We start from the raw sequence: 23108 nt of genomic DNA, 5'->3' as shown, positions 1-23108 counted from the left end.
AAAAAAATATCCTTGGGTAAGGATTAAAAAAAAAAAAAGCTCAAAAGCTCAGAAAGCCTCTTCTATACCAAAAAAGATAAACACATTCTATCCCTAAGTGGAGGGGAGATGAAGAGACAGCTTTTCCTAAGTTCCTGGACCCTTTCCGTGTTTAACTTGGTATCGTCCGCACAGGTTGTTCTACGCATCTATTCCCAAGAATGAAAAGTGGCTGTGGCTCTGAATCCCTTTTCACGCGCGCGCACACACACACACACACACACACACACACACACACACAAAAACAGTGGCAAGACCCCAGCCCCATCACTGAAACACACAGGTGTAGGCCGTATGTAAATATTTATGCAATCTGGCAACATCTCACTACACACATCCGTTTCTTTGGCAATGCTCGCCAAGGCACAGCCCCAGAATAAATGAGATGGACGCCTGGAGCCGGAGTGAAGCGCCATGTCTCACTTGCTCAGGAAATTCATCCCCCAACCTTGGCTCGTCTTTCCTTAGACCAAGGACCAGGTGATGTTTCTGGAAAATGCTGTGTAAATGGATACTGCCAATGCCGACGCAGGAGCTGAACTGCTGAGTCATGGGGGACCCCAGGTAGAGGAGACGGTGAGCATTTGGGCAGTTTGTTCCCACGCTGAGTGGAGAACTCTGTCCCGGGAGCAGGCCAGCCCATGGCCCCTGGACACGCCCTCATCGTACAAGTATTGAATCACCATGTTGCAGCCCTGAAGCTAATGTCATTGGATCTCAACAAAAATGGAGACATTACAATGCTCTGAATTATTAAACTTGTTAATCCCAATACACTGACACACACACAAAATCAGTATCACACGAAGAGGTGACCAAAGAGGGTGCAGTGACAAAAATGTAGGAAAAGAGAGCATTTCGTACGTGTGCGAGGTGGTTCATTAGTAAAAGCGCTGTGAGGCCTTGGGGCCAGAGGCCGGCCTGTGTCGAAGATCTGGTCTGACTGCGCGCTCATCTCTGCTGGCCTGTGCCAGCCAACAGTCCAGCGCAGGCACTTCGGCCACATCACAGCTTCTGTCAAACTAGCCTGATTCGTCCAAATCACCCCAAACCGCCATCTCTAACTCAGGCTTCCATATGTTTCCCTGGACAAGTGTCTTTCGCCTCCCGTGTGCCGTGCAGTCACAGAGCCAGTGGCGGGAGCGGGAGCCTGGGTCCTGGCTGTTGCAGGAGCTGCCCTGGACCAAGCAGGGTTTTGATCATCCGAGGGACTAAGCTGAAGCCCACCGCCGGCCGGTGGATTCTAGAGCCCCTTGCCGGGAGCTGGGGCAGGAAAGCGAGGTACCATCCACATGAAGACTGCCCTCTCTTCGCCCACAGTCGCTCCTTGGGCAAAGAGGTTTAAAGTGAACTTCCTCGCCGAGACCGGTTTGGCTCAGTGGATGGAGCGTCGGCCTGCGGACTCAAGGGTCCCAGGTTCGATTCCGGTCAAGGGCATGTACCTTGGTTGCGGGCACATCCCCAGTGGGGGGTGTGCAGGAGGCAGCTGATCGATGTTTCTAACTCTCTATCCCTCTCTCTTCCTCTCTGTAAAAAATCAATAAAATATATTTTAAAAAAAATAAAAAAATAAAGTGAACTTCCTCATGGGGAAACTAATGTAGAACAAGGACGGGGGTGGTGGGCCTGCACTCCAAGAGAAAGGGACAAAGTGAAGGGACAAAGTGACCCGTGCTGAGCGTGCTTGGCACCGACCCTCGGGGCGTTTGCCATGTCTTCAGCCCAGGACGGAGAATTTGGAAGAGTGAAGGGGAATCCAAGAAGAGGCTGTGATTTTGGCGAAGGTGCCTGGTTTAGTGCTGTAATTACCTTATTTTTTAAATATATATATTTCTTGGAGTAAATCCTATATAACAAAAGCCTAATATGCAAATCGACCGAACTGTAGAATGACGGGGGGGGGGGGGGTATGACCGGTCGCTATGATATGCACTGACCACCAGGGGGCAGATGCTCAACACAGGAGCTGCCCTCAGCCCGCAGGCCCCAGGCCAGCCAAGGCAGGTGCCAGCAGGGGGACCCTGACAGTTGCCCCACAAGTCAGCCCTGATCACCGGCCAGGCCTAGGGACCCTACCTGTGCATGGATTTCGTGCACCAGGCCTCTAGTATTTCAAGTAAATGATATCAGTGTTTAAAAACAAATAAAAGTATTGTGTCATTTTCTGGCTTCTGTGCTGTTTGTGGCATCTGTCAGCGGGTCTGGCTTCATGGTAAGCGACCACTTTCTCAGGGACAGAGGGCCCCACACTCAAGGCTTAATGCTCCAGGGCGACCGTCTTCAAATTCTGAATAGTTTTATCTTTGAATTTGTGTTTTGCATGTGACGTCCGTGGCCCCTGCGTGGTTCCACTATTGCCGCCTTCTTGCCTCATCAGGATGGGTTCTCGGCTGTCTGCTCTCCTGCATCCCTGGCAGCCCAGCCTCCTTCCCTCTGCTTCTGCCCAGTGACCACGGCCACCTTCCATTGAGGTGGGAGCCTGGGGGTAGGTGTGGAGTGGGTCTGGTTGAACGTGTGTGCCTTGTGGCCTATATGAGCAGGGCATGGCAGTGGCCATCCCACTGTTTGGTGGTCAAGACTCTCACCCATCCCTGATCCAGGGATATCCTGACACCGAGTCTCTCATGCCTTTGAGGGTGCCCTCTGCCAGGGGTTGAGGTGGTGGTGTAGAAAGAGGAGATGCCAGCTGGAGGGAGAGGGAACCAGCAGGCACCAGGCCCCGTGCATACTCCACCCAAGCCCAAGGCGGGCCCTGGCTCACTGGAGCCACAGCGCTGGCCCATCCCCGATCCCCATGCCCAATGCAGTGCTCTCGACCTGCACTGCACGCGGGGACCCCTCTCCTCCTTCCGACCTTCCTGCATCTGTCCTGTGTTCATCTCTTCCAGCCGGGTCCACGGACACCCAAGGACAAGCCATGACATACGGATCGTGTGTTTTCAGGGATTCTGCGTCCGTGGTAAATGCTCGGATACTTGCATTCAAATCCGACGTTGCCCGATATAAAGACAAACGGTAAAATTCACGATCACAATTTAAATATTTTTTCTTTACTTAGAATGAATGGCAGTAAATAGCAAACAGGAAACACCCCAAGTTGGGAGAAACCGCAAGACAGGGGAAAGCTTATATTTTAGTCTCTTTAACAGCATTTCCCTCTGCTTTCCTCAGGGGATCCCACGTTTCTTCACGGGACCCCACAAATTATGCAGAAGATCCTGTTTGTCAGCTTCATTCCCTTGGCAATTTCTTGTGATTTATTCTCTCATCCTACAGAGTTGTTCACTTTTCTACCTCATTTTGCTCTCTTTCTCAAAGGGAGTTCCCAGAATGATAAAATCTTCAGACCTCCTCATAAGTGAGTTGACGACTCCCTCCCCAGACACCCCCAATATCGGCCTTATCCTCTGTGAGGCCACCACGGATTAATTTTTATTTTTCTCTTACACTTTTTCATACAGTAAGCCTGTAGAGCTCTTACTATTAGGGGGAGGGGAAAAAATCGCTCACAAGGGAGTGTCATTTCAAAAATTAAAAGGAAATCGCTGGCACCCGAGGAGAAGCCGGAAACCCAGCATGGGGGAGTTGGCGAGAAGCCGGGGTCCTCCGCAGCGAGCCCGGGAGCGGGCGCTCCCCGCCCGGCCTGCGTTCCGCAGCGTCCCCTTTAAGGGCCGGGGCCAGGGCGGGGCCTGGCGGCGGCTAGCTTTCCCAGGCTGCCCCGCGCGCGCGCCGGCAGTTTGGCCACGTCCCTGGCCACGTCGCGCCCGCTCTCGCCATCTTCGCCGCTTCCTCTCAGGGGCCGCCGCCGCCGCCGCCGCCGCCTGAGCCGCCGAGCCCCCGGGCGCCGCGCCGACCGCCGCCGCCGCCATGAACATCTTCCGGCTGACCGGGGACCTGTCCCACCTGGCGGCCATCGTCATCCTGCTGCTGAAGATCTGGAAGACGCGCTCCTGCGCCGGTGAGCGGCGGGCGAGGCCCCGGGAAGGCTCGGGCGCGGGGCCGGGTCCCCCGGAGGACCCGCCGACCTCGGCCGCCCCACGGCCCGCGGGCCTACGCCGGCCGGACACGCCCCCTCGGCCGGCCTGGCGGGCGGCGGACCCCGGGCGGCCTGCGACCCCCTCTGGGTGGGCGCTCCGGCCGGGGCGGGCGGGTGGCGTGGTGCGGGGCCCCGCTCCGCGCTGGGTCCGCTCCCGAACTTGAACCTGAGCCGTCGGGGCGGAGGAGGCGCCACCCCGGCCGCGCGCGTCCCTGTTCTGCCTGAAAAGTTTGGCTGGTGGGGCGGGGGGCAGTCAGGCAGGCGTGTCCCTCGCCCCCGGCTTAAAGGGGGCGCCGCCCCGGGGGCCTGGGCGGGGGTCCGGAGGTGCGGGGACCCCGCGAATCAATGGGACGGGCGGGCGGAGGATGGGCAGGACCGCGGCCGGCTCGGCCTGACGTGGCAGCCGGGCCAGTGCGGTCGGTGGCGCCGGCGTGGAGAGAGGTCACCTCGCCCCGCACCCTGCCCCTGGGAGGACCGGCCTTTGGGCCAGGGTGTCGGGTCCGACCTGGCCTGGGCGTTCTGCGGGCTTGGCCGCACCTCTCGGGCCCGGGGTCGCGCCCGTCGCGGGAAGGGGGTGTGGGGAGGGCTCGAACGAATTGCTTGGGGACCATTCGTGCTGCTTTGAGACATGGACTAGTTTGTCCAACTCCCAGCGCCTCGCCATCTAATAACGGGTTTAGGCCCGTGCGGCGCCCGCAGGGGACCGCCTGGGTCTCTGTGGTCGCTGTGATCCCTCGCTCCACGTCACCAGTGAGCTGGCGGCTCCCTCCCCGGGGCGCACCTCTCCTGCGGTGCTGGCGGCAGACCGACAGACAGACAGACCTCCTCGCCGGGGACTCCTGCACTTGATCAAGCCTAAGCATTTCAGAATGGCCGCTTTTTAAATGACTTGTCAGACTTATTTTTGGCGCCATGGCCTCCGTGAAGTAACTTTTGGTGGATTCTAGAACGTAATTGTTGCGGAGGCAGTAAAAGATGGAGTCCTCCAGGACCTGGGTGGCAGAGATTCCATTTACCGGGATGGATTCCTAAAAATGTCCACATCTAAAGTAACACCCCATCTTTGATTGCTGTCCTCAGGGCTCACCTCTCCCCCTGGCACATAGCTGAGATCCAGGAAGTAAGCAAAAACAAAAAAGACCTTTGAGCAGTCAAAATGGATGTTACAAAGTCCATGTGCTGAAACCAGTGTATCAGGCTTGGAGGCCATCCCTCGGTTTATGCGTAGTTCTGAGAGGTCCGGTTGTATGATTTCCGATGACAGCAAAGTAATAGCTGGGAGAGCTGACACTTGAGCACTTGCTATGCGCTGGGCAGTGAGCTCAGTGCCTGAGGTGGCTCATCCCCTGTAGTCCTTAAAATAACCTTCCGAGGCAGGTGCTATTGTTCTGTTCTGTGGAGGAGGAACTGAGTCTGGGGAGGTGAGAAACTTAGTGGTAGAGCCAGATTAAAACAGGCAATCGGTAACTCGAAATTAAGGATTTTGAAATATCTGCTTATTTTGTTCGAAGTCATTTCAGTGTAAATGTTTGATGCCAGGCCAGTTGCTTAGGTCATTTTTTGTTGCACTCAGAAAATTATTTTTCCTGCTTTACTGAGATATAATTGACATATTGTGTTTTGTGTACAACATAGTGATCACAGTAAGTTTAGTTAACATCTACCACCACGGGTAGTTACAGGTTTTTTCCTTGTGATGAGAACTTTTAAGATCTGCAGTCTTAGCAACTTTCAAATATACAACACAGTATTGTTAACTATAGACACTGTGCTGTACATTACACTCTGGGACTTACTTATCTTATGACTGGAAATTTATACCTTTAGAACACCACCCATTTTGCACACCCCTCCCACACACACCCAGGAAATGTTACTTTTAATCTTTATTTTTACTCCAAAATTATTGGATGAGTCTCTTCATTTTCTTTCACTTGTTTCTCAGAATCCCTGCCTCTGTCAAGTCATGAAGTTGAAGCATGATGTCTCCTAAATGTGTACGTAAACTAAGATGTTGGACAACCTCAGATAGAAAATTCTTTTTTAATCCTCACCCGAGGATATTTTTCAATTGATTTTTAGGAAGGGAGGGGGAGAGACAGAGAGAAACATCATGTGGAAAAGACATATTGGTTGCCTCTCAAATGCACCCTGACCAGGGCCCAGGCTGGGGAGGAGCCTGCAACCAAGGTACATACCCTTGACCGGAATCAAACCTGGGACCCTTCAGTACCCTTCAGTCCGCAGGCTGACACTATCCACTGAGAAAAACTGGCTAGGGCTAGAAAATTCTTTTAAAAAAAAATATATATTTTATTGATTTTTTACAGAGAGGAAGGGAGAGGGATAGAGAGTTAGAAACATCCATGAGAGAGAAACATTGATCAGCTGCCTCCTGCACGCCCCCTACTGGGGATGTGCCTGCAACCAAGGTACATGCCCTTGACAGGAATCAAACCTGGGACCCTTGAGTCCGCAGGCTGACGCTCTATCCACTGAGCCAAACCCGTTTCGGCTAGAAGATTCTTAAGGGAACCTTGAGTAATAAAGAAAAAACGAGTTTGCTCTTTTGTTTGTTTGTTTTTTAATATTCACTATTTTCATTTGAGAGATTTAGGAGCATTTAGGAAAATATAAAATACTTCAGCCAAAATAATTAGGGAGATAAATAGGTGAATTCCATTCGTGTGTGTTTGTCAAGTATTCCTACAGTTAAACCTGTAGTTATAGGGCATTATGAAACTATTTCCCTTGTCAGACTTAGGATCATTTTAGTTCTTATACTTGAGATTTCCTAACCTTTTAAAAACCAAAATCATGAGGATTATTTCTTCAGAATTAAATGCTAAATTTGACTAGCTGCTTGGTTTTTCCATCCTAAATTATAAAAGTTGTTTAGAGACTTTTGAAAGAGTAAGAATTTGATATGAGTTTCTCAAATAACTGGAATAGGAGACATGTACATCCAGGTTGTGTTTCTCACTTTGAAAATACTAGTGTTGGGGCTCACTTTAGGAATTTGGCACCTGTGTTGAACATGCCTGCAGTTAGAGAACCAGGGGGCTTTTTTCTCTTAGGTCAGGGCTGAGACAGGCTAGTAAGGAAGTTGGAGATTGTTTTCCTGACAGTCTAACTTGAGAACAGCTGCCTTAAAGGACCTATCTTAAAGTGGGGGCAGAGGACTTGATCTTGGTTTAGCTCTGTTTGAATTGGCATTTGTCCTTGTCTGTGTCTGCCATTGTCATTACAGAGGGGTGCCCACAGGAAATGTGAGTTTCTCATATTCCTGAACAATCGTTGCAACTGGATCCACAGTTTGCTCAGGTTATCACTTTATTCTTTTCCTAAACACTGACCCGCATAGCCTCCGGAGAACAAGCCTGGGTTTGTAGCTACATTTTCCTGTAGGCTGATAATTTTTAATAGTGCTGTGTCTGTTTTACAACAAGCAGTGTATAAAACCTCTAGAAGAAAGGTATCGGACTTCGCTGATGGACATAGAAGATGAGCTGAATGTACGTTCAAACCCTAGTTCTGGGTGGGACCAAGCAGACTGGTGAGGAAGCAAGAACATATGTCTCCCCAAATTAACTTATTCAGAATATCATCAAAGTGAAAAGACAATGAACTGAGAGAAATAATCTGCAAGATATCTAAGTGACAGAGGGTTAAAACCCATAAGATACTCCTACAATTAAAAAAAAAACCTGCTAGAAAAATGGACAAAGTTGGCAGTTCACAGAAGGGAAAGGCAGGGTGTGAAATAAAGGGTACTCTCATCGGGTGTTAGTGAATGGGTAAGGGGGCACAGCCTTTCTAGGGGAAGTTTGACAGTGTACCACACTTCAAGTTGCATATATTTTATCCCAGCAATGCTAGGGAATCTGAACAACAAAATTTGTAATGTGTGTGAGTAAACTTTATATAATTATAAAGATATTTGTTGTACCTAATAAGTACAAAGCTGCTACTTCCTAATCAGGATCCCAGGCCAGAAAGAATAAAGGAGAACTGTGTGAGTGTCCTCAAATTCCACAGAAGCAGTTCCTGCTTGGATTCTGCACAGCGGGGCAAGCTCCAGCCACACGCTGCCCGTCCCTGTCCTCTGCCCCATGCTCTGCTGGGGTGGGGGGGGGGGGGGTGGGGGGGGGCTCTCCCACCCTCTGGGTGGCAGTAAATTAGGGCAGAGCCCGGAGCATATTGCCCACTTCCAGTCACAGAGACACAGTATGACTTAGAAACTCTTTGGAAGTATTATCACAAAATGAGAATTTACCCCATGACATGAAAATAAAATGAATTTCATTTTCTTTTGTCCATTTGTTCATTGATTTAGCAAATATTTCCTTAGCCTGCTGTGTGTCAGGCTTAGTGCTCAACACAGATAATACCAAACGGAGTAAGGCACATCCTGGGCCTTTGAAGATCTCCGTGTCTAGTAGGGGCTGGGGGAGAGGGGGACAGGTGACCAGGTCCTCACCCTGTATTTTATAAGAACTGTAATAGGAGCTGGGGCAGCAGCTGGCGCGAAGCAGTTCCCATTATGTAATAAACAGCACTGAGGAGTGGGTCTTCAAAGATGACTTCCAGAGGGAGTGATATTAAGTTGGGTTGCAAAGGGGAGTGGGGAAAAGCAACATGATAGTCCCTGGTCTTTAGTATAGGAATGTTGAAACTGGAAGACAAAATTTCAAGTCTGAATGGCTTTCAAAGTTTTATTAGAATAAACCTTTTGCAGCAAAATTTGCCCATATGTATCCTATAATTTTTTTATTTAAAATATTGGAGTGAACCATGTAGGAAATTCACTAACATTTATCTTTCAAGCCTCCAACAAACACCAGATGTGAATCACAGAGCCCCTGTTCTCTCCCTTCCCATCGTGTCTTCTCTCCTATTCGGGGTCAGCGGCAGCTTCGTTGGTTCTCCTCTTCTGTGGAACATTGAACTTTAGTAGGAAAATTAAGTTTCTCATTTCTGGGAGAAAAAGCTAAAAAGAGCTGTCTATAGCTCTGTCTATAGCTCCACTCCTAGCCTTGAGGTTGGTTACTATTGATGGGTCTGGAGTCATTTCTACTTAGGTGTTTTTGTGAATAGGCTAGAACTGCGGTTATTCAAACATAGGAAGTAACATCCTTAGATCCAGGCATTTAATTTCAACAAGCTGCAAAGTTGTTCTGTAAAACACTATTTTTTAAAATGTGATTTTGCCCTGGAGAGGTGGCTCGGTTCGTTGGGGTTGTGGGTGTGATTCCCTGTCAGGACACATACCAGGGCTGCAGGTTCAGTCCTGGTTGGGACACATGCAGGAGGCAACCAATTGATGTTTCTCTCTCTTTCTTCCTCTGTCTCTAAAATCAATAAACATATTCTTGGGCAAGGATTTTACATTCTGTAGGTGTATTGCTAATTTGCGTGCAGTAACAGATCTGCACATGCTTAAATAAGTTTAATGGTGTGAGATTTGCAGTGTTGAGGGGGGATGGGTTCTGTTTCCTTAATGAATTCACTCAGTCTCCAACATCTGAAACCCTTAGTGCACGTCCTTCATCACAAATATTTGGCCAAATGTCGATATCGGAAAAGCCCAGTGCATGCTGTGTGTGACCTAGACTTCCCCAGCTGACTCCAGTTGTGCTACAATAGTACTCTGGAGGTGGAAACAGTTTCAAGGGGTTAAAAAAAAAGACTGCTGCTTTTGAAGACTGGCTGTGTGAGTGTGAGGTTGGTTGTATGATGAATCTAAGAGATGGAATTTTAAAACTTTGTAACGTGTCCAAGTCAGTGCTGCCCTCACAAAAGAAGTGGCCTTGGGGCCATACCCGAGGGCTGATGCTCAGACTCCTACCTGAAGCAGTGTTCCTCGTCACCTTGACCAGAGTCCAGCTCCATCCTTGAAAGATTTGTCACCACGAGGCCCTGTTTCCTAATGGAAAGAGAGGTGCTAAAGGTGACAGATGAGCTACAACACTAAATAACAGCAGACTAAAGTGACATATTTGAGCCGAAACCGGTTTGGCTCAGTGGATAGAGCGTCGGCCTGCGGACTCAAGGGTCCCAGGTTCGATTCCGGTCAAGGGCATGTACCTTGGTTGCAGGCACATTCCCAGTAGGGGGTGTGCAAGAGGCAGCTGATCGATGTTTCTCTCTCATCGATGTTTCTAACTCTCTATCCCTCTCTCTTCCTCTCTGTAAAAAATCAATAAAATATATTTAAAAAAAATAAAGTGACATATTTGAGAAATAAATGTTCATTTGGACAATGTGCATCCTGGTATATTGGCTCTGGCCTAATTAAGACACTTTCCTGAGTCACCCCATCATACTAAGACAACAGTTGTTAGAACCTCCCCAGAGGAGCATGTTCAAGAATGTGAAGGGTGAGAAAAACGAAAACTCTCTTATTTAGAGTCATCCCAGACGTTAGCCGTTGGTCCCTGGTGTCCCATTTCCCAATCTGCTTTCTGCACAGTGTTATCTACATGAATCCACGCTCTCCGGGCTTTTCTAACACTTTCCTTTTATTTCTTTAGGTATTTCCGGAAAAAGCCAGCTTCTCTTTGCACTGGTCTTCACAACTCGATACCTGGACCTTTTTACTTCATTCATTTCATTATATAATACATCTATGAAGGTAGGTATGGCATCCAGTGGAATGTATTTCATCCATAATTCACAGACCTATGGAAACATCATTGAGCATTTTTTTTCCATTTCAGAGCAGTATCTATTTAATTAAATGTTTTGCACTTAGAAATTTTTAAATCTTAAGTTCCTTGAGTATGACAAATTTCTAATGCTCTTGATAATCCTATAAGAAAGAGGGGTAAGCCCTGACCAGTTGGCTCAGTTAGTTGGGCATCATCTCCAAGATGTTGCCAGTTCGACTCCTGGTCAAGGGCACATGCCTGGGTTGCAGGCTCCATCCCTGGTAGGGGGTGTGCAGGAGGCAGCTGATTGATGATGTGCTCTCACATCAATGTTTCTCTCCCCCTCTCATTTCCTCTCTCTCTAAAAATCAATAAATTACTCTTTGGAAAGAAAAGAGAGAGAGAGAGAAGGAGGGTAACTTTTATGTTTTCATGTAGCGGGAAATTAGACTCCTGGGAAACCCAGCAAGTCGGTTCAGGACAAGGAATGAAAGCCCGGGCTCCTCGCTGCAGTGCCTTATTTTGCTGCTGAGGGACTATGTTAGGCCTTTACCACTTTTATTTCCCCCCCACTAAGTCCATGTTTCATAAACTTTTGCCGTATGTACCATCTTTATTATTTTTGCCGAGCTTAAATGTGCCATAATTTACTAAATATGTATTTAAACCTTTTAATTTATCCTCAGCATTAGTATCAGTGCTACCTTTAGTGTCCGTATGTTTTCCCCAATTCACATTAAACAAATGTATGACTATTAAAATACAAAACGTTTTCATATACTTAACACCCTGTGCAGCACTGGGGGCTCCCACTCCACACTAGGAGAAGCAGAGTGCCCACAGGGTGGGGCATTTCCCCAGCACCGAGGACAGGGCAGGAAGCAAGCAGAGGTCAAGATCTGGTGGGGAAAGGAGACCAGCGGTCGCCAACCTTTCGGACCTCACGGGCCACCGGTGGTCATCCCAGTGCTGCATGAATGGCTGTGATTTGTGATGGGTACTATGGAGGAAAAGTAGGGGGCTCTCAGGGTGTGAAAAGGAGTCTGATTTCATTCATTCAAATGCTTAGTGAGTGTGTGCCAGGCACTGTTGTAGGCACAGCCAAGAAAATAATGTTTAAGCTGAAGCTTATTGATGTGGTATTTATGTTTTGGGTTTTTTAAAATTATTTTTGTTAATCCTCACCTGAGGATATTTTTCCATTGATTTTAGAGAGAGTGGAAGGGAAGGGGAGAGACAGAGAGAGAGAAACATGGATGTAAGAGAGACACATTGATTGGTTGCCTCCACACAAGCCCTGATCAGGGCCGGGGATCGAGCCTGCAACTGAGGTACATGCCCTTGACCAGAATGGAATCTGGGACCCTTCATTCCTCAGGCTGAGGCTCTATCACCTGAGCCGGCTAGGACTTGGTGTTTTATTTGAAACAACTCCCCAGCACTTTGTGTTCAAAAGCATTTTAATAAGCACAGGTCAGAGTAGACAGCAATATTTGAGCCTGTCATCTTTACTAAAAAGCAAATTTGAGCTGCCTGTAATCATTCCATTCTTCATTACTAAGTGATGGGAGCTTAGTCATTAGGAAATTGGCTTACTTACAAATGCCTGTGTCCCTGCTTGTCCATGCAAGTTAAAACTGCAGGTATTAGAAGTGTGTGAGCAAGAATCCTCTCCCTCCCCCTTCCCCTCAGGATACCTAGCCTTCAGAAGAATCCTGCTTGGTTCTAGTTTCCAAGCACATCCTAAGAATCAGAGAAATACAAGTCGAGTTTTATGTGCTCATAGCTTTTTACTTTAAGTGCCAAAGCACTGATGAGTGGAGAAAAGGGGCTGCTCTCCCCAGAGGCTGCTAAGCCCTTATGGACATAATCTGGTCAGGCCACAGCCTGGATGCTGGCGGGAACCCTGGCAACCGTGTTCCTCGGCCAGATGTTCTGCTGGTGGGGACTCTGTGTACATTGATTTTGTGTGTGGCGAGAACTCCCAACAGTATAAGATTGACCTTGATTTTTTTTTTGGTAGTTCTTTGGTGTTTGGATGGGTATGATCAACAATTTTAATATTTACTATTTGCAAATACAACTCATGACAAGGTGCCAGGGACAGTTTAGTGTCTTTGTTTTGTTTTGAAGCAAAACCAAAGGGCTTGATGATGGCTTTCGTTGTCCTGTTATGTCATTTGCCCAAATGCTGCCCCTAATTAAGTTGTGCAAGGTGCTTTTCCTAAGGAGAAGCACATGCAGTAAAGCTGGTATCCCAGTTGTCTTTACTCACAGGCTAACCCTGCTTTTTGGTTCCTGAGCCTAAAATTCTGCTGTCTGAAAATTGGTATCATTTCAGAATGTCAGAGTTTTCTTTTGGATTGGATGAATGTGCAGGAACATCTATAATAATAAAAGCATAATATGCTAATTAGACCAGACGTCCTTCTGGACGACCTTCCAGATGAAGCCGGGACTGCGAGGGAAGCCTGGGTCTCGGGTGCCAGAGGGAAGCCAGTGCCAGTAGCTGGGGGAAGGAAGGCCTACTCTTGCATGAATTTCGTGCACTGGGCCACTAGTATTACATACAACCTTGAGTGATGCAGCTGAAATCACTCCCTATTGTAGGCAGCAGTTTTTTAAAAAAAATATATTTAATTGATTTTTTATAGAGAGGAAGGGAGAAGGATAGAGAGTTAGAAACATCGATGAGAGAGAAACATCGATCAGCTGCCTCCTGCACACCCCCCACTGGGGATGTGCCCGAAACCAAAGTACATGCCCTTGACCGGAATCGAACCTGTGACCCTTCAGTCCACAGGCCGACGCTCTATCCACCGCGCCAAACCGGTCAGGGCATAGGCAGCAGTGTTTTACTGCCTACACTTACTTTTGGTTTTGGTTTTGTTATGTTACCAAAGTTTCATAGCAACAATCTGAAGTTCAGTGTTAAAGGAATATAATTTAAGTAAAAACCGTCATCTTATAATGTTTAAGATGAGTTACATTAATTTATCTTTAAAAAGCAGTATTAAGAAATATTACGAAGCTGAAAGAAAGTACATTGGTTTTGAACTGCATTGAACTTTGCATTTCTTTTTTTTCTTAAGCTACATTCTAATAGTTCAAAATGGGATTTAAAATACATTCTTTGGCAGTTTCTTATAGTTACACTTATACTTAACACATTGCGGACGGATCATGAGAATTCTCGTGTTTTCTGTTCTAAGGCCTGTGGCCAATCATGAGAATTCTTTAAAAAGATATTAGCTTGTAAGAACATGTAATAAATAACTTCAAAATGCAATGGGTATTTAATTTTAAAGCGTGCCTTTAACATTTATGTAAAACGTTTTTTGAACTCATTCAATAGAAACTTATCTGACCACTGGGTAAAGCTAGCAATAAAACTACTGGTCCGCAATGTGTTAAGATATGATCCAGCAATCCCATTCCTAGATATTTACCCAAGAGAAATGAGAAATCACACAAAAGCCTGTACACAAATGTTTATAGCAGCTTTTATCCCCCAAGCCGGAAACAGCCCACCTGTCCTTAACTGGTGCGTGGATGAACAGACTGGTAACTCGCACAGTGGGCTGCTGCTGCTATTCAACAGCAGAAAAGAGTCACTTGTTTTATTAACATACCAACAACATGGATGGATCTCAGATGCATAATGCTAATCGAAAGAAGCTGGTCTTAAAGTCAGCATATTGTATGATTCCATTTTTGCAGCATTCTAGAAAAGTAAAAACTACAGAGACCAAGGATTGATCGGAGATTGCCAGAGGTCAGGCCCTGGGGGGAAGGCTTAACCACCGAGGGGCGGCATGAGGGAATTTTGTGGGGTGACAGTACTGATCTGTTTCTTGATTGTGGCAGTGATTATGACTCATAGAACTGTATAACCCCCCCAATAAAAAGTGAACTTTACTATACTTAAATTTTTAAAAATATGTTTTTATTGATTTTATAGAGAGAGAAAGGGAGAGGGAGAGAGAGAAATATCGATGAGGGAGAATCATTGAGCCAGCAAACCAGGCATGTGCCCTGATGGGAATTGAACCTGCGGCCTCTTGGTGAATGGGACCGTGCTCAACCAACAGAGCCACACTGGCCAGGCTATATTAAAATTTTAAATGAAAATTATCCTATATAATAAAACCCTAATAATAAAACGACCAAATGGCTGAACAATTGGTGGAACAACCAGTCACTATGACGCACACTGACCACCAGGGGGCAGATGTACAGAGGGAGATGACCAGCGGTAGTGAGGTGGGGGAGGAGGGGCGGGGCTAGTGAGCAGGCAGTGCCAGGCTGCCAGCCAAGGCAGGTGCCAGGAGGGGGCCCCGATCGCCCCACTCGCCAGTCACCCCACAGATCAGCCCTGATCACCGGCCAGGCCTAGGGACCCTACCCTATATATTGGGAACAGTCTCAGATTTAAAAATTAAAACCCGACAAGGCTACTCTAACTGAAAAAACAGGATGATGCAGCGATGACATGCATGGACTTTGGCTTGCACATTTTGTGGTCAGCCCTGATTCTGACACTTATACCTGTGTGACAGCCAATTCTCTCTGCTTCACTTTTTCCACCATACGAGGGGAAAATGGTACTACTGCCTCAGAAGGATCGTGTTATGTACTACTTTTTATAATCGGCGAAAAAGTGTAGCTGCCCATACAACAGCAAGATGCCTTTCACCTGCATGAAAAGTATGGTCACTGGTGCATGCAGCATCCCGGATTGCGAGAGGGATGTCTGCCTGCCGGCATCCCCTGAGGGTGCAGGCTGGGCTGAGGGGACCCCCACCCCATGAACGAATTTTGTGCACCAGGCCTCTGTGTGTGTGTGTGTGTTTATGAATGATGTAGACAACCAAGAGTTGGAAGCATTGATGACCTGGTGTTTTTCTTTTGCTTTAGCTTATCTACATTGCCTGCTCCTACGCCACAGTGTACCTGATCTACATGAAGTTTAAGGCAACTTACGACGGAAACCATGATACCTTCCGAGTGGAGTTTCTGGTGGTCCCTGTGGGAGGACTCTCGTTTCTAGTCAATCATGATTTCTCTCCTCTTGAGGTTAGTTAAGAGGTTATTTAGTGGACACGTCTCGTTCCCTAGGGAAATAGACCTGTTTGTAGACAATGTGGGTTTTGGTGTGCTTTTTCAGTTGGCAAGCTTCTGGTGCAACAGAAACTCTTGGGTATACATAAATGGTGGGCAGAAGTTAACCCCAGGTAGTCGGCTTTTGAGGTACCAAACACTCTGCCTGTCTGCGTGTTTGCTGAACAGGATCTTCTCCCCACTCTAACCAGCTTTGTTTCCCTTAATGCACATGTCGATACTGTCGGTGACCCCTAAGCAGCACTGCTGCTCTGCTCCTCAGCTTGAGGAAAAGTGGTTTGCATGGTGCCCTGGCACTGGGAGGCTGTGGCGGCCCCTCAGTGCCCAGTCCTTCCCTCAGCACCTGGGGGTCAGTTACTGCGCTGCTCTTGGTTCTCTGATGGGTGCGCTGCTCTTGGTTCTCTGATGGGTGCGCTGCTCTTGGTTCTCTGATGGGTGCTGCAGGCCTGGGCTCGTGAAACACTCCAAGGACTGCTCCCGAGTCCTGCCGTCAGCGTGAATAAAGTGCCGTGTTGGGCAGAGTTTGCATAACAACAACTCCGATTTCTTCCCTCCTTTGGTTTAACCCCACCAAGAGAGCCTGAAGAATAAGAAAAATCGACTATTTGGAGAGACTGGAAAGGAGGCCAGTTGGGGAGGAACATTGGCAGTGAGGGAGTGGAAGGGGCCTGGGTATCAGTGTGGTCCACCCTGGCAGGAAGCAGGGTTGACTCGGGACCCTAGATTCAGACTGGGACAAGCTTATCCAGGAGAAACATCCTCCGTGTAGATTCGCGGAGATTTGTACAGGGAAGAATGCGACGCTGGAGAGACGAGGTAATGAACCTTCATAGAGGTAGAGGTGTCCAAGGTGACCCAGCTTGTCACTGGGAGTGTCCGTGACTTAGGAAATTGCTCAGCTGCTCTGTCCTGGGCTCAGGCACCCCGACTCCCCACTTCCTGTACTCTTCCACAGTGAAACCAGCGTGTTTCCTGTGACCCCATGGCGGGCGCTGGGTGCTGAAGGATCCTCTGCTTTCCCTTACAGATTCTGTGGACCTTCTCCATCTACCTGGAATCCGTGGCTATCCTTCCGCAGCTCTTCATGATCAGCAAGACCGGGGAGGCGGAGACCATCACCACCCACTACCTGTTCTTCCTGGGCCTCTACCGGGCGCTCTATCTCGTCAACTGGATCTGGCGCTTCTACTTTGAGGGCTTCTTTGATCTCATCGCTGTGGTGGCCGGCGTTGTCCAGACCATCCTCTACTGCGACTTCTTCTACTTGTACATCACAAAAGGTACGCCGCTGTGCCCTGCCCTGTTCCCTCAGGGCTCTAGCTGCACGCTTTTGCTCTGGCACTGGCTTTATGAATCAGAACCGGCTGCAGAAAAGCATTTAATGGACTGTGAAATTCAGTTCTGGATCCGGTTTTAAGTCTTTCTTCTTTTGGCTGTAGCTGTATTTTTTTACAATGGCATATTTTCATTGTCAAAAATTCAGTCAGAACTAATACTTCTGAAAACAGTCGCCTGAAATCCTGCCACTCAGAGATCCTTATTACTGTTTCAGTAAATGGAATTCCAGATCTCTCTGTGCGCATACACAGATACATGGTTAACTACACCTAATCTGCCTTTTCCCACTCACAGTTGTTCATGTCAGTAAATAGAATGTACGTGATTTTCAACATTATGTGTATTACCATAATTTCCTTACTCAGCCAGTTGATGGATATTCACACTACCACTGCTATTTTGCTATTAAAATCCAGTGCTTAAGTCAGCATCCTTGTATATGTACATTTTTGCATTTATGTCAATATAGGAATGTGAACTTCACAAAACTCAGGTGAAAACTATGGTCCTTGCTCAGGGAAAAAAATGCATATGCATATTTATGCATATAGTTTTAGGGGGTTCTGGAGCCCCTGAACCCAGCTGTAGATGCTATATAGTAAATTCCTAATGATGTTGTTATTGCTGGTCCCAGGGCATATTTATCCCCCCTTTTTTGTTAAATGTGTTTTTATTGATTTTAGAGAGAGATGAAGGGAAGAGGAGAGAGAGAGAGAGAGAGAGAGAGAAAGATCAATGATGAGAGAGAACCATTGATTGCCTCCGGCATGCGCTCCCCTCCCCCCCCCCCCGCCCCCGTCCCCCCGCCCTTGGGATTGGGTCCGAAACCCTGGCATGTGCCTTGATGAGGGATCAAACCGTGAGTTCCTGTTTCATGGGTTGACTTCAACCACTGAATCACACCGGCCGGGCTCTTATCCCTTTTGTAAGGTCCAAATTTTTTAGGCATAGTGATAGTTACTTCTTAATATATGTTGATTAGGGAAGAAAGTCATAACAACTGCTGTGAATGTAGCAACAATTTCAGTCAAGTTTGTGTTTCTTAACTATAATTGAAAACCCCAGTATATGTGTGCGTGACATTTTCATAGTTGAGCGGGCTTTGTTTGTTGACACCAAAATCCAATGACTGTTGTTTGCCAAAAGCTTATTTCCTTGAACCTGATCTTGACCTCTGGGAATGGGAGGAAGGAAACCGTGAGCATGTCAATGTCAGTAATCTTTTGTTTTCCTCTCTCTAAAATTCTAGTACTCAAGGGAAAGAAGCTCAGTCTGCCAGCGTAAGTGCCAAAGACCATCACCAGCATCTGTCCTTCAGGGTGCTCGGACAGAATTCTTACCACAGCAAAGGCACAAGATGCTCGATACGGAAAATCAGAAACTTCACTCTTTTGTTGCAGATAGTCATCAGTGGCTCTGTAAGAACCAGAGGAAAAGAACCAGGAGGTTTCTGTTTAATGCATCTTGCCTTATCTTTTTTTATTACTATGTACAAAGATTTTTTTACACAAAGAAACTTAATGCTGTATTAATAAATTCAGTGTGTAGCTTCTATTGGGGTAGTTCCAAAAGTGAAGATTTTGTGAGAAATAGTGCAAACTTCTTTTTTTAAAAAATTCTTTGAAACTTTTGATTCTTTGTGTCTGCAATGAAATCGTACTCCTTGACAGTTGGTAGATTATATATTCTTCCATCTATCAAACTTGCATTCCACTATATTTATTTTTTGCCAAAAGATGAGTCATATTTGTTTGAAATCTGAGACGCTATGTTCAATTTGGTGTATCTGTTCCAATTTCTTCCACCGGATATGAAAGCCCTCCCTTGGACATCACAACACTACTTTTAAGGCTGGTAAGGATGACATGCAAGTCTATGGTTTTCATCACCACAGAGGTTAAGAATCTGAATGTGGACCGAGTCTCATTTGAGAGTTACCAAAGGTGCCTGCTCCCCTCCTCTGCTAAGAAGTGTCCGTTTGAGACAGTCCCACGGGCGTCGAAGGACTCTGTGGGCAGGGGTTCTGGGCTGCCATGTGAGTGCAGGATGCGAGGGACACTGATGACGATTTTGGATCTATGACTTGACTCCTCTGAGGACTAGAACGCAAGGAGTCACCTATCACTTTAGTTTACAGTTCCGCAAGATTGCTACAACCATGTCCATGCTCAGATTCCAACACTTTTTCAAATCACTTCGGGTAGGAAAATGATTGACGTATTTTTAAATTGGCAGCACCAATTACCATTCCTTATATTCTTACTTTTTTGTTTTTACTGAGCTCTTGCATGATTTATCTTGTGTTACCACCTTAATAAACATTTTATTAAACATAGAATAAATTGTCTCTTTTTCATGAACTAGGCTTTTGGAACATCCTGTGTCAGGATTATTTTTTGTTTGTTTTTCATTTGGCAACCAAAGCTCTATACAGGGCTGCAAACGTTTGTTGTCCACTTAATAATCTGAAACTTTCTGTAGTTTCTGGAAAAATTGGAATTTTTCATCCTGATTTTGCCATTAGGTGGATTTGCTACTTTCTTTTGACTTAAGCAAAAGCATATGAATGCACCGTAACTGTTAAAGTATTGAACACTAACAGCACTTACTACAAGAGGGGCACAGGCTTGCTGCTGCATTACAGTTCCTCGTGGAGGAAGGGAGCTGGGTGGGTTTGTTTTTGTCCGGGTCTCAGCAGCTTTCTCAGTTGGCTGTGACCGCATGGTGTAACCTCCTGTCTTTACCTCTCATTTCGCTTCCCTCCTAGCCTCATGGTTTAGCTTTTGTGTATCAGTATCTCTCCAGCCTCCTCGCCTGGGTTCAGTTTCTGTGTTCACCCTCCTCGGAAGATCCTGGAGGAAGGGGAGGAAATCCCGTCATTAGTGGAGCAGACTGCTGCTGCCCGACTGGGGACGGGTGGGGGATCTCGAAGGCTTTCGTGCGTGTAACCCAGACGCCAGCGGGGCTCGACCACGGACAGCACAGCACCCAGACCTTGGTCTAGGACCCCAGCATGCCACCTGACGGATGAAGTACGTGTTCTCTGGCCGCTGCCCAAGTAAAAATAAAGCCGGCTGAGATGTGATCACCATGTTGTGCCCAACCGGAATGACACCTTAATAAACAGGCTGCCTACGTGGGAGGGCAGGACTCGGGCAGTGCCCGGCACACGGCGGAACAAAGGCCTGGGATGCCTCGCCTTTTGAAGCGCTGTTTCAGAGTAACTCTCACTTCCTGAATAAAGGTTGGCAGGTAACTAATCTTTTTTATGGAGCTGTTTTGTTTTGTTTGTGTGGACTTTTAAAAATGTGAGCATAAAGAATTAAAGCCAAGTTAACACATTGCCCACTAAGAAAAGCTGCTGGCCATTGGCTGCTTACAAAGACCAGCCCGTTCCCTGCCCAGTTCAGTCCGTCTTGGAATGGCATTTCCTGCTCCTTTTCAGTCTGGTCAAAAGAGGTGGAGGGACAGGTGGCCAAAAAAAAGTCGCCAGTGGGAGGCCTTGCAGGAGGAGCCAGCCTTTCCAGAGAAGCCACTGGGCTGGACAGCTTCCTGGGAAGGTCACGAATGACTTCCTTTCCATAGAAGTGGCCCGTGGGGGGACTGAGGAAGAGCAGCACAAGCTCGGGCGGCCTGTGTGCAGAGCCTTGGCCCCCCACTCGGCTCTGGGACCCTGGGTTGAACATGAGCCTCGTCCCCGGTCGGTTAGATGCCTCCAATGTCGGTGAAGTATCAGTCTGTGTGGGGGAGCTCAGGATTCAGCTTGGTGCACTGGAGGTGCTCCCCATCAAGGCGCCCCCTGGCCCTCCCTTTGTGCTGAGCTAGGAACAGCTGCCTCAAAAGCTGGCGGAACCGTTCGGTCAGGAGTCCCTCTGGCCCATTTGATGGCCTTGGTCAGCTCTGCCCTTGTTGCGGGAGAGTGCATCTAATAGAAATGACTCCTAGGTACTTGCCCAAACTTCCCATCCCAGTGCGGTCTGGGGGCTGATGGCAGTGGGGCTCCAGGTGGGGTTTTCTGTGCCTCGCCCTCTAGAGCTAAGGGTGGAATTTCCAAGGATCCTGCGTTCCGCCCAGTGTGTACCACCGCTTCCCCCTCCCCCGACACCTGACTTGGGTTGGCCTTTGCAGCAGGGGCTTCACAGGTGCTGTGGGTGTGTCTCCTACCCGAGCAATTTAGAAGTAAATTGAAACAATATAGCTCTATTCCCTTTCAACAACACAAGGGCACTATTTCTTACAATACTAGAATACTCCAGATCTCTACTTCTAGTTTCACTTTGGGCACTTAAAGGGTGAGGTCCTTTTTAAAAAATATTTTTTATTGATTTTAGAGAGGAAGGGGGAGGGAGAGATAGAAACATCAATGATGAAAAAGAATCATCATTGGCTGCCTCCTGCACAACCCCTACTGGCGATGTGCCCGCAACCAGGGTACATGCCCTTGACCGGTATCAAACCTGGGACCCTTCAGTCCGCAGGCCGACGATCTATCCACTGAGCCAAACCAGTTGGGGCTAAACCAGTGACCTCTTGATTCCTGGGTGGATGTTCAACAGCTGAGCCACACCCAGCTGGGCAAAAGGCGAGGTCTTTAGGCAAACACTTCATGACATTTGACTCCATTACCAAAACAGAATGAAAATACAAAACCTATTTACTCATAAGGTTTCTAAGACAATAAATGGTTCTGTAACAGGGAAACTGGTTTGCCCTAAAACTAAAAAAAGTGACTTTCAAGTTCTGAAAACTGAAGATCTTGGGTCTGTAAAGAATTGCTTAGAAGCAACGATCCAAAGAGAGCTCCCCTGGCTAACACTGCCCACCCCCAACTATGTAACAACAGCAGCAAACCTTAAATGCAAGGATATTCATTTTACTCTGGACATAGACATTTAATCAAAGAAAATCAAGTCCTAAAGGAAGAAACAGAGTAGGAGATGAACCCAGGGGTTTGGGAAAGTGAGAATAAAGATCAGTTTCTCAAGTTAATATGAAGATGAGATGAAATGCCAAGAAAGTCTCTGAACAGCCCTGACCAGTTTTGCTCAGTGATTAGAGCATCGGCCCATGGACCAAGGGATCTCTGGTTTGATTCCCGGTCAAGGGCACATACCTGGATTGCAGGATCCCCGCCTGGTGCGTGCGGCAGGCAGTCAGTTGATGTGTCTTCCTCACATTTCACATCCATGTTTCTCTCTCCCTCCCTTCCACTCTCTAGGGATCAATAGAAAAAATATCCTCAGGTGAGGATGTAACAACAACAAAAATCTCTGAAAAATACTTATAATTTGCAATTAAATGATGAAATTAATCTGAAACAGCAGCAGAGAAGGATACCAAAGGTTTTTTTCTCCCAAAATTCAAGATGGAGCAAATACGGCAGGATGTTACCCTCACTAAATCGGGATGCTGGGCCTCAGGTGTCCCGCATCTCTGTATTTGAACATTTTCATCATTTAAAAATAGCCAGGACGGTCACTTATCCTTTCAAGAGCTGTGCTTTGCCGTGGAGTTCCGTTATTGAAATAACAAGAAAGTTATTTTTTAAATAGATCTTTTTAAATAAGTCTATTTTTAAATATCTATTTTAAATATTTTTAATTGATTTCAGAGAGGAAGGGAGAAGGAGAAATAGAAACATTAATGATGAGAGAGAATCATTGATTGGCTGCCTCCTCCATGCCCCCTACTGGGGATCGAGCCCTTAACCCAGGTACATGCCCTTGACAGGAATCGAACCAGGGACCCTTCAGTCACCAGGCTGACGCTCCATCCACTGAGCCAAACCGGCTAGGGCTAAAATATCTGTTTTTAATAGCAGAAAATTAAAAAACCTGTGTTTAAAATAAGGGAATAATATGCTTTTCACATGTACCTTTACTAACAAAAGTTTATGTAGAAGCATTATCTTATTGCTAAGCCTC

At 47.1% G+C, this 23108-nt stretch overlaps 1 protein-coding gene across 1 annotated transcript; it reads left to right on the top strand.

The window, feature by feature from the left end:
• Nucleotides 1-3780: 3780 nt before the first annotated feature.
• KDELR2 (KDEL endoplasmic reticulum protein retention receptor 2) lies at nt 3781-20444 on the top strand. Its single transcript, XM_079771027.1, has 5 exons — nt 3781-3997; nt 10609-10709; nt 15643-15801; nt 16874-17126; nt 18434-20444. Exons 1-5 carry the CDS (start codon nt 3907-3909, stop codon nt 18466-18468), a joined length of 639 nt encoding a protein of 212 aa, XP_079627153.1. The 5' UTR covers nt 3781-3906; the 3' UTR covers nt 18469-20444.
• Nucleotides 20445-23108: the final 2664 nt, after the last annotated feature.

This window comes from Cnephaeus nilssonii (genome assembly GCF_951640355.1).
Source record: "Cnephaeus nilssonii genome assembly, chromosome: 5".
Lineage (NCBI taxonomy): Eukaryota > Metazoa > Chordata > Mammalia > Chiroptera > Vespertilionidae > Cnephaeus > Cnephaeus nilssonii.
This window is presented reverse-complemented; position numbering and strand designations above follow the sequence as displayed.